Source organism: Vespula vulgaris, chromosome 15, assembly GCF_905475345.1.
Source record: "Vespula vulgaris chromosome 15, iyVesVulg1.1, whole genome shotgun sequence".
Taxonomy (NCBI): Eukaryota; Metazoa; Arthropoda; class Insecta; order Hymenoptera; family Vespidae; genus Vespula; species Vespula vulgaris.
The window spans coordinates 2624026-2636095 of record NC_066600.1 but is presented as its reverse complement, the minus strand read 5'-3'; the positions used below and the strand labels follow the sequence as shown (position 1 = coordinate 2636095).

Below are 12070 nucleotides of genomic sequence, written 5' to 3'. Positions count from 1 at the left end.
TTTATGATTTCTCATGTTCGTAGATTAGTCGGGTAACTAGTACATGCACTACCGTGGAAATCTCTTTTATCGATCTTGTTCCTATACTATGTACTTTTACTCTTCCTGAGTACTTCAGTTTCTTCTTCTTCTTCTTCTTCTTCTTCTTCTTCCTCTTCCTCTTTTTTGTTTGTTTGTTTGTTTCTTTTCTTTTCTTTCCTTTTTTTATCTTTCCTCGCATCTTTTGCACTCTCCCTCTCTCTATCTATCTATCTCTCTCTCTCTATGGTTCTTTTTTTATTTAATTCAAAAAAAAAAAGAACGGAAACGGATCTGTGAAATAAGTCGAAAGAGCATTCTCGATCATTGATACGAATACTCATGATATAACCGGTTATTGGAGTAGATCAGAATTCTTCTCCTTTTTTTCTTTCTCCTTTTTTTTATGCAGCGGTAAAAGTTAAATCGCGTTTGGCAATATCGTGTCAATGACGGTGGTGGTGGCGGTGGCGGTGGCGGTTGCGATGGTGACGGTGGTGACGGTATTGGTGTTGGTGTTGGTGTTGGTGTTGGTATTGATATTGGTGTTGGTGTTGGCGGAGACGGCGGATTTATGAATGAGCCAGCTACCGGAAACGCGTGCCGCAAGAATTTTCACCTCTCCACGCGTCTCTCGTTAATAACTTCGAAGTTGAAAACCTTCAGGTAATAAACTTGGTCGTTTTCGCGAACACTCGAAAAAATTATTGTTTCGCAAGATATTATTTATAAATCTATGATAAATTACCAAATACATGTATGCGTGTATACATATGTATGTACATTATATATATATATATAGGTTTTTTTAAAAATATATTTGCAAATAAAACGAATAATTATTTCTCACGATCAAAGTCTATGCGAACTGGTGATTATGAAAGTGACCCGAGTCATATATACTTTTTAATGGTTCAATATTTTTCACTCGTACTATTTCCATAATTACTAACACGTAAAAAATAAAATGATGGGTACTTATGGATTGTAATCATACGCATCGTCGTCCGCTTTTCTCAACGACAGTAGTCTTATATCGTCCGTTCATAATATTCTTTATCGATCTTACTATCTCCTCTATCTTATTCATCGTAAAATCTATCTTAGTCGTAACCATTCGCTTCCGCGTCAGCTCTCTTTCCTTTATCGCGCGCACCATTTAATAACCTGCGTCCGTTCGTAACCGGTACTATCTTTCTCTTTTTCTCTTTCTCTCTCTCTTTCTCTCTCCGGATATAATAAGGAAAGAGAGAGAGAGAGAGAGAGAGAGAGGGGGAGAGAGAGAGAGAGAGAGGGGGGGAGAGAGAGAGAGAGAGAGAAAACCGAAGAAAAATATTAAAAGACAACCGACGGAATCTCAAGGATAATTACACGCTAACACGAGACGAGGCGCAGTTATTTTTCTTTTTTTTTTCTTCTCCTTTTTCTCCTTGCGCGCGCGAAACGACAGAGCTCGTTCGGTAACGAATCATACGAAACGTTTCTCTTCTAACCGAGGTTAAATTATTTACGAAGTTTCTCGTACGCTTTTGCACATGTGTCTCTGCAAGGACGTTTCAATAAGCAACGCAATATGCTTCGAGAGAATAATACTGTTTAATATCGTTTCTGAAAAAGAGATAATTATGGGAATGTATAATTTGTTAATAAGAATTTCAAATGAAATACATAGAACGATATATACCTAGAAATATATGTACAAATGTCTCTATACATGATACATACATACGTACATACATACATACATACATATACAAAGAATGATGGGAAGAGCGGTTCAAAAAAGAACCGTCAATGTGTCTCGTGTGTGAACGAAGTACTTACTACCGGCCGCTGACTAAACGCGAGCATGAATGAATCCGAGTAAGCGAGCCGCCGCGATTGAAGAAAGGAAACGGCCCTGGCTCGCTCGGCTAACATCGGCAATACTCGGCTACGTTCGGTCTCGAGCCGCCGCAATACGTCGCGCGCCTCGGGCTTCTCCACGGGAGAATTCATTCATAAAACTGGCGAAGACCGAGTAACTGAATGGTGGGGGGTTGCGAGTCAAGTGTGTCTCCCCCACCACTTCTTCTTTCTCTCTCTTTCTTTCTCTCTGTTTCTCAGCCGTTCTAACCTCTCTCTCTCTCTCTCTCTCTCTCCTTACTCAATGATGCCCTTCGTCTTATTAATTTCCCTCTTCCAATCGTCTTCCGGAGATATTTGATTTTTTCAATCACGATAATACATATATATATATATATAATTATTAATGAAACTTGTGTTAAAAATTACGTTCATACATTATCATATAATTTTATAACGATATATGACACATACGTGATAAGCAGAAAAAGAGAGAAAGAATATATATACTTATATGTAAATATTTAATGAGCAAAAAAAAAATAAGCGTCTTGCGAGTTAATTTATCAAAATCCTCGCATAATCGCGAGCTTACTATGTCTTCTTAGGAGAAAAAAAATAATAAAAGAAAGAAAGGAAGGAAGGAAGAAAGGAAGGAAGGAAGGAAGCCGTCCGTTGCTCTCCACGTGCGTCTCCCTCGCATATGCATCTCTCTCTCTCTGTCTCTCTCCTTCTTCCTCCCTCCTCTTCTCTCTCCCTCCCACCTACACATAGACACACAGACACACGCTTCTTTTTCTTGTCCCTTCGCTCGCGGTACTCCCACCCGAACGTCTTGAACGTCTCTCCTCCTTTCTCCTTCTCCCTCTTAAAATCCTCTCCCCTCCTTGGCAACGCTCGCACGCGCGCCGTACGCGCGCGCGTTCTCCTCTCTATCTTCTCGTAGCAGCCACGGTGCTTTGCTTCGCGAACGGACGAGCGTCTCCGACTCTTTTCCGTCTCTGTTTTATAAAGGCGACGCGGATCGCGACGGTGAATTAACCGAGAGAAATATATATACATACATATATATATATATATATATATATATATATATCGTAACGTTCCTGTGATAATCTTGTCTCGATTGGATAAAAAAAGGAAGAACAAAAAATATCGTGACGAAGTCGAGAGGAACCGAATTCGCTCTCCCCACCCTTTACCAGTGGTCATCGTCATCGTCGTTCTCGTCGTCATCGTCATCATCGTCATCGTCGTTGTCTTCATCGTCGTTGTCGTCGCTGTGTACTTTGATGCGCGAGTGCGCGAGTGTGCATGAGCCCACCCCCACTCACCCCCTCGTATTCCCCTTCTTCTTCCTCTTCCTTTTCTTCCTCCTCCTCCTCCTCCTCTTCTTCTTCTTCTTTATCTTCTTCTCCTCTTCCTCCTCCTCCTCCTCCTTCTTCTCCTACGCGGATCGTCACGTTCACGCCGTATTTTAGGCGGCGATTCATATTTTCGTCCACGCTAGCTCTGTCTCTCCGTCCTTCTTCCTCTTTCTCAGTGGCCTATTGCGCAAGCAGGTAGTCGGAAATAGCACCGTAGCTCGCGGTTATGAATTGATAGCAAACACATGCTGGACACGACTGTGAGCTTCTCCACCACCTCTGCTATCACTTTCTTCTTCTTTTTTTCGTCATCTTCGTCATCGTCGTCATTTTAAAAGACACAGTCGAGTCGTGGAGAACGGCATCGAACGATATTCTCTTTTTCTTCTTCCTTTTCTTCTTCCTCTCGTTCTTCTCGTTCTTCTTCTTCTTCTTCATGATATAATTCTCGAAGTTTATATCTTTGAATCCCTTTCGTACGAGAATGCGTCTTTTCGAGTGTCGTCGTCATCGTTATCGTGGAGTCAAACTGTTCGTCGTTGTTCTCGTCGAAGGTGACTTTTTGCGAAGGAAGGTCTCGTCGCGGGGCAGATCTGAACGACTGCCGACCGCGCACGTGCACCGCCATCATCGATATTCGGCCTAATGACAGTATCTCGGGGTTCGTGCATGTTCGCCGATTATACGAGGACGACGGCACACATGTACGTGGACTACGCTACTACGGACGCATACGTCGGAATGGGAATCAAGGCCATGAAGTCGTATGGCAGGCCGAGAGGTACGTTCTCTATATAACTGCGCCTAAATCGAACTTTCGTGCATAAGTATATGTATATATATGTGTGTGTGCGTATGTGTGTGCGTATGCATGCGTATATATACACAATATATATGTATATAAATGTATATGTGCGTGTGTATGAATTTACGCATTTACCCGTTGGAAAACGAAAAGTATCGCGCGTATGTGGGCGCGACATATGACGCGAAATATTTCTCAATTTAAATCGACCGTGTCGATTTCGTTTGACGTTTAATCGTTCCTAACAACAATCTTTCCTTTTTCCCTTTCTTTACTCAATTCCCTCGTAACACGTTTCGCCCTCTAAATGTTAACTCTGACTTTGACATTGGATACGGTGCAATCGTTTCTACTTGCTGCAGATTAACGCGACGAGAAAATATGTTAATTCGTATCTATGTATCTATGGATATATGTATGTACGTATATAGTATGTACTTATGTATGCATATATATGTATACATATATATATGCATGTGTATGTGTATATATATATATATATATATATATATATATATGTAACGCATGGACGTGACTACTCGCTGACAGCTCGGCAGAGAGATGTCAATGACGCCACGCTATTACTACTATTACTACTACTATTACTACTACCAGTCGTTTCCTGTACCAAAGAGAGAAAGAGAGAGAAAGAGAGAGAGAGAGAGAGACGCTTCCATAAGTAGAGTATACCTCTACTCTCGCAAACTCATCCGCGAACTCTCCGAGCTTCCTCAGCACACCGATCGAGCGATCGAGCACCGAAGCTTCCTGCCAACCGGTTTGAGGGAATGGCTCGATCCGTTTTCTTCGTACATAGATATTGCGGTCGAAGACGGAATCCGAGCGCCGACTCGATTCCTTCCTCTTACTCGACTCGAGTAAACCTTAACTTTCCAACTTCTACTATTCTCCTCTCCATACACTACTACTTTGCTATCGTATTTCTTTAAAATCCCAACAATATCTTTCTTCCCCCCTAAGACAATTAACAATTCGTGATATCGTTGTATTGAAATGAATATTAATATTTAACGATTAAATAGATATATCTACCTAATGCAAACTTATCCAAGTGTGTGTGTATATATATATATATATATATATATATATATATATATATATATATATATATATATATATATATACATGTAATGATCGATTAAACGATTTTATTAATATATTATACGTTCTTATATTATTCGTTAGAAACATACCGAAGTAGGAACGTAAAAGCTCTCTCGTTCGTGGCGAAACGATAAACGATGCGATTCGTCGTAATCGCATACTTTATCTGGCACGCTGAGAGTAACGGCTAATCAGCCATGGCACGATAATTGGCCTACGGTCCAACGGCAATATCGTTGAGTGAGTGAGAGAGAAAGAGAGACAGAGAAAGATAGAAAGAAAGAAAGAAAGAAAGAGAGAGAGAGAGAGAGGCTTACGTTGAACAGACGACGATGACGATGACGACGATGACGATGACGACGATGACGACGACGACGACGACGACGACGACGACGACGACGAACCAATGCAAGTCGCTGCTAATGTTCGTATTGGTAGCACCACCTCAGGAAGTCGGCATGCCGTGCACCATTCCATTATCATCGAACACACTCCGTTTCTAAAGCGTATCTCGGCGAAACACGCGGTTTCTTGATAATCACCGGCCAACAATGGCGCTACCACTTGTTGCCGCTCAAGCTTATCGCCACGGCCGACTCCTCCTATCGCCTAAAGCCTCACCCTTCACCCTCCTCTTTCCCTCTCTTTCTCTTTTAATATATTACTTCGAAAGAGAGGATCACGAGAAAAAAAAAACTTGTTCTCCTCCTAAATCGGATTTATTTCTATATTCCGGATATTGGAATATTATTTCGTATTTAAATATATGTGTATATGTATTGTACATCTCTAATGTATATATATATATATATGTATATGCGTGTATGTATATGTATGTATATGTATATTTATATGTACTCTAATCTATTTTAGTATTCTAATCAATAATACATATTTTATAGATACGTCTACGTTCATGATATAAAATAAATCAAAATATCTTCGTTTTACTTTTCCTCTCTCTCTCTCTCTCTTTTTTTCTCTATCTATCTCTCTGTCTCCCTTTATCTATCTAACTATCTATCTATCATTTTTTTAAATTAATATTCAGATAACTTGTCAGTATTAATTTTATTCAATTATTCTTACTAAGAAGGGAAGTCCTTGGACGTTAAGTCCTCCTCTTTGCTCGGTTACGTTCTTATCTCAGGGAAGCATGTGGTTTTTCTTGATAGTCGTGAACGCGTCGTTATCGGCTCGACCTGTGGCAAAAACTTCTGCTGCTCCTCCTCCTCCTCCTCCTCCTCCTCCCTCCAAAGTTCTTCCTATCTGCCCTTAAAACTTAACACGGACGATCTCTGTTGTACCATGTATATACAATGATATATATCCTTAATATTTCCTAATCTTTTTGTTTTCCTTTTTCCTTTCTTTCTTTTTAGTCAATCTCGACTAAATAAAAATAACAAAAAATATAGAATATCTATGTGGTCTTATAAAATTTTTCTCATTAATTTCTTTACAAAAAAAAAAAAAGAGAGAGAGAGAGAGAGAGAGAAAATAAAGAAAACAAGATATATAATCTCGTCTTTTAATTACGAAAGAAAAGAAAAAAGAAATGCGTACGTAATGCGAAACGATTTAATATCTTTCGCGAATAGAAAAAGAACCCTATCCATCTGAATTCTGTTTAACGAATGAAGACGGGCCTTTTACGGTAATCGCCGAACGATGCAACAGGTGTACAAATACGTTCCCTAACAACAAGCGGACCTGCTTGAACGCGGGGTGCAAGGTAAGCCGCCACACAGTAGGGCGCTTTGCACCGTGCACGGCTTCTTAATGCACACGCAACGAGCTCGAGTGCCCGAGCGCAAATCGCTCTTGCAAGTGGATCGCTTTTAAAACGTTACCTCGAATTCCTACAACTCGTTTCGTGGAGAGAAAGAGAGAGAGAGAGAGAGAGAGAGAGAGAGAGAGAGAGAGAGAGAGCTCTTCTGCTCGAATGAGTACAGAAAATATATTACTTTGAAACTATCTTCCAACTAACGTTTGAATATATTTTCTTGTCATTTCTTTCTTTTTTTCTATTTATTTATTTTATATATATATATATAAAATATATTATATATATGTATATCATTTATATATAGCACGTTAACATGTAATAAACAAATTATATATTTATAGAAGATATTAATAAATATATATATATATTTATTGAATTATAAAAATAGAGATAAACGATTAATATAATATATATATTAATTTATTCGGAGAAGAGAGACAAAAGAAAAAAGGAAAGTATAGTCGAATTAAGAAGAACTTTGAAAACATTTTGATGCAAGGACTAGCTCGTTCGCGACAGCTGCAGCGTTCGTTTGGCTGCTGTGAGTTTATAGAGAAAGAGGAGAATAAGAGGAGAAGGAAAGAGAGAAGACGATGGTGGCACGTGTCCTACGTCCGTTAAGCTTGTCGAGGGGTAGGAACCCACTTTAACTGGTGAAAGAAAATGAGCGGTGTGCCCTTTTGCCTGACTAACGATGCGGTTATTCCGTTGTCTTTTTATCCGCCAATGAGATTACTTGGTACTTTACGTATCAGTCAATTTATGCGATAATTAAGACAATCTATTTTTCAAACGAAACTTTGCAATGTTTTAGTATATAATAATAAAATAGTAAAGAGATGGTAAAAATGAATGGATACGTATACCAAGTATGAAAATACATTTACATTTATTATTACTATTGTTATTATCATTATCATCATCATTATTATTATTGTTGTTTTTACTGTTATTAGTTTTATATGTTGGATCAAGCTATGTATTAGAATTGGTACGTCTACGTAATGTTTATTGCATTAATCTCATGTAATAAACATTAGATCGATAAAAGAAACGTTTCGTCGGCCTTTTCAATTTATTGCACCGAAAGGCGTTCTTATGAAAGATTAATTAGTAATTACAATGGATCTAACTTAAGTGAATCTAACTCTTTTCTTTGAAAACGTGCCAGTAATAAAATGAATAAAAATGAAAAAAAATGGGAGGGGGGGACAATAAAAGTCAAACGTGGAGAAAACAAAGTTGACTTTTTTTTTAATAGGTATTATTATAACGCTTTAGTTGGAATCGTCTACGAATGGTTTTTTTAAGCGAATTAAGGTTATCGTTTAAAGGGGAATACTTATCTACCGGTATAATTAGTATGGGGTATTTTCAAGTGTGTATATGTGTGGATGCGCTCGAGTACTAAATAACGCAAGGTTATGGAAATTTATGTTGAACGAGAAGACGGGTCAGGTGTCGGCTGGGTCAAGAGTCATATTCGAAGGAGCTTTGCATATTACCATTTCGATTAATTCGACCGATAGTTCAAAGCTCCTTCGATCGAGGCGATGACGACGACGACAACGAACGATTCTTTTTTCTTTTTTTTTTCTTTTTTTAAGAATAAACAAATTCTATCTAAGTATCGTCATACATAAGAAAACAGCAGCTGGCTTATACGTAAGCGTGCACGTGTGTGTGTATTACGAATTTCTACAAATTTTATGTAATAAATTCCATACTTTTATCGATATCCGTTGTAATCATCATAATGATCAGAAACGAGTATTTCATTTCGTTTAATATTACTCCCAACGAATTTAATTACGTTATTACATTTTTATAGAGTCAACGTTCTACGAGACTTGGATATAATACAATCTAACGAAAAATATACATATTAAATAAAACAAAAAAAAAAAAAAAAGAAACGAACGAACGAAAAAACGAACGAAGGAAGTTATTAAAATATCGTATGATAATCACGAATCACTATTGTTATTATTAATATTACTATTATTATTATTATTACTACTATTATTATTATTATTATTTGAAGAACGTACGAAAGAAATTCAAAGACGTGACATAACGAGTGTGAACGTAATGGAAATAAAATATATATATATATATATATATATATATATATATATATATATATATATATCGAGAAGAGTCGCACGAGCCGATAAAGTAGCCATACGTTCCTTAAATGGTGCGGTTTTGCGCGCGCGTTAAATATTATAGATACTTACTTTGTAAATGTATATGTGTGTATGCTCGTCGTCGTCGTCGTCGTCGTCGTCTTCTTCGTTGTCGTTGTTGTCGTCGTCGTTGTCGTCGTCGTCGTCGTCTTCTTCGTCGTCTTCTTCGTCGTCGTAGTCGTTGTGGACGACGGGTACGCATGATTGACCGCATGAGCGGTCGCGTAGCGCATGCTTAATGGACTTTTGCCACCGTGATTCCTCGACGAAACGTGCTTTTGTGGATAACGTAATAACAATTCTTCTCTTTCTCGCGATTTCTTTCAAACGGTCGTGTCTCAATGTTTCCTTTTTTCTCTCTCTCTCTCTCTCTCTCTCTCTCTACGTTTTCTTCTTCTACTACGTATGGTCGATGCGTACGTTTTTATCGTTAACATTGTTTATTTTGCTTTCTTATTTAATTATTTTTTTTTCGTTTCTATGAACTACGACTAGGATTTGTATAAAGTAAATACGTATACGACGCGAAGACGTCGTCATTCGTTAAATGAAAACGTAAAAAAAAAAGAAAAAGAAAGAAAGAAAGAAAATAAGATAGAGAGAGAGAGAGAGAGAGCTAATAAATATATGACGTAGCTTTAACATAATTTTCATTAATAATTAACCCGTGAAGAAAAGTCTCTTATCTGTTTTATTTTAAAGAGCAAGAGAAAGAGAGAACGAATAACTCTATGAGATATAAGATCTTTACGTATAATCGTATCATTGATTAATACATAGTTTATTAAATACAAATTTTCTATGGAAGTATGCAGTTTATAAGAAAGTTAAGACCAACGATCGAAGATGGACTATATAAAATTGACAGAAATACGCCATAAGGTGCCACGCCATTTGCCATGGTGCGTATGGCGCATAGAGTGCTTCAAAGTATATACATAGATATATATATACATATATGGGAGAAGAGAAGTAGTAGAAGAAGAAGAAGAAGAAGAAGAAGAAGAAGAAGAAGAAAAGACAGAGACGAGAATATGCACCTGCACCTGCCTTTACCAGTTGTATCCCTCTTTTACGACGATGCTATCTAGGATGGTGCCCCTGGCCGCTGGCGCTGACGCCACCGCTACGACACCTGACGCACGCTCACACACAGAAACACACGTACACGTACACGTATACATAACCATTTACATATACACATATACTTGCCCTCCTCTCTCTCTCTCTCTCTCTCTCTCCTTTCGTGTACGCATTCGCGAGAAATACCATTAACTTGCCCTCTCGCGCGCGAAAGAGAGTCTCTTTCTCTTACCATGACGCATTCACCATGATTCTCACTTTCCATAGGGAACGATTTATAAAAATATATTTCTTAACAATACGTCCTTGAGTAATGACACGAGATTCTCTTACGTAAGATATACTTGCAATATATATATATATATTATAAAAAAAAAGGAGAAAAAAAATGTTAAATATCTCTATTATTTGAGCCGGTGATTATGAAAGTGATCGAAGTTAAATATTTTTCGTTTGGAACGTTTGGATAAGGAGAAAAGAAGTTCTCTTTTTTTTTCTTTCTTTTCTTTTTTTTCGTAACGAGACGAACCAAAAAAAGTACATTTATTCTCCAAGAAAATAATTTTTTCACGCGTAATAATTGTTGTCGATTTTGAGTTAGGTGCAATTAGAAACATGTCCCTTGATATCTCGAACAAATCAGATCACCTTGATAATATATCGGCATATTAGATTATATTTATATTCGAGCGACAAAGTATGTATTCCATTTATGTTACACCGAATCGTATTAGAATATATATTACCTTTCTTTTTTACATACTGTGTTACAGATATACCGGCACAAGTGCCGCCATTAACGCCTGGTACCAACAAAAAAATGACAGAGGCCCTAGAGGCCTCTTTCGCTTCTTGGGAGAAGGAACGAGTACGTCTAAATATAACGAAAGGTTAGTCTCTATATATCTTCTTCTTTCTTAAATGCAAATGAATAACCTAAGTAAAATACTATATAAACCCGCACACATTTATCCAATTATCATTTATAAACTATCATTATTATTACTCTTTTTTTTTCCTTTTTTCGATATTTACAATAAGAAAATATGAACAAGAGCGTGACTAACTAATTTGATCGAATAACAGTATTCTTTAATTTCGTTGTTTTCGCGTCGATCGTTTGCCTTGATATTCGACATTCGTCCAACAATATATATATATATATATATATATATATATATATATATAAAATAAAAAAAAAAAAAAAGAAAAAAAGAGAGGAAAAAAGAAGAACAAAAAAAAAAGAACGAAGAGAACGAAAATCATGAAAGTGATGGATACGCGCGAAAGAACTCTTCTACTACTACTTTACTACTACTACTATTACCACTACATAGACATTACTTGTATTATTGTATAGAGATAAATACATACGTCTTTCTACGTGTGGCGTATATATAATATATATGTAGGTACGTTATACTGGTGGATAGATCGCGTGCGACGCCCGCACTTAGGCACGATGTAATGTGATGTGCGACGAGCCGACGATGTGCAGGAATTGTGAATGTGATGTTGATGGTTCTCTGATGGGGAGCCGATGCCACACATCCGGTATGCGCATTCAGAGCCACGCGGGTGTGACGTTACTTCCGGTCTACATGCCCCGGAGTTCGTACCCTCGGGCCAGCAGATCACTTCCATGGTCTGACCTCCGTGAACCAACGATTGCCATTTCAAGCTTGAACTTTGTCTGTCTGCCTTTCTGTCTATTTGTCTGTCTGTCTGTCTGTCTGATCGTCTGTACGTCTGTCTGCCTCTCTCTCTCTTTCTCTCTCTTTTTTTGTTTATCTATGTTTATCTATTCGTCCTTCTCTGTCTGTGTTGTGTCCTTCGCGTTAACACGAAC

At 37.8% G+C, this 12070-nt stretch overlaps 1 protein-coding gene across 8 annotated transcripts in view; it reads left to right on the top strand.

Annotated features, from left to right (window-relative positions):
- The window catches only part of LOC127069457 (ETS-like protein pointed), an 81294-nt gene that overhangs the window by 46177 nt on the left and 23047 nt on the right, over positions 1-12070 (top strand). For 7 of the 8 annotated variants that reach the window (XM_051006516.1, XM_051006512.1, XM_051006509.1 and 4 more), the window contains one exon: positions 10995-11111. In XM_051006516.1, the coding sequence (XP_050862473.1) occupies positions 10995-11111 (117 nt within the window). Of the gene's footprint in view, positions 1-3784; positions 4012-10994; positions 11112-12070 lie in introns of those variants that run through there. The other variant, XM_051006515.1, reaches the window with a different exon arrangement.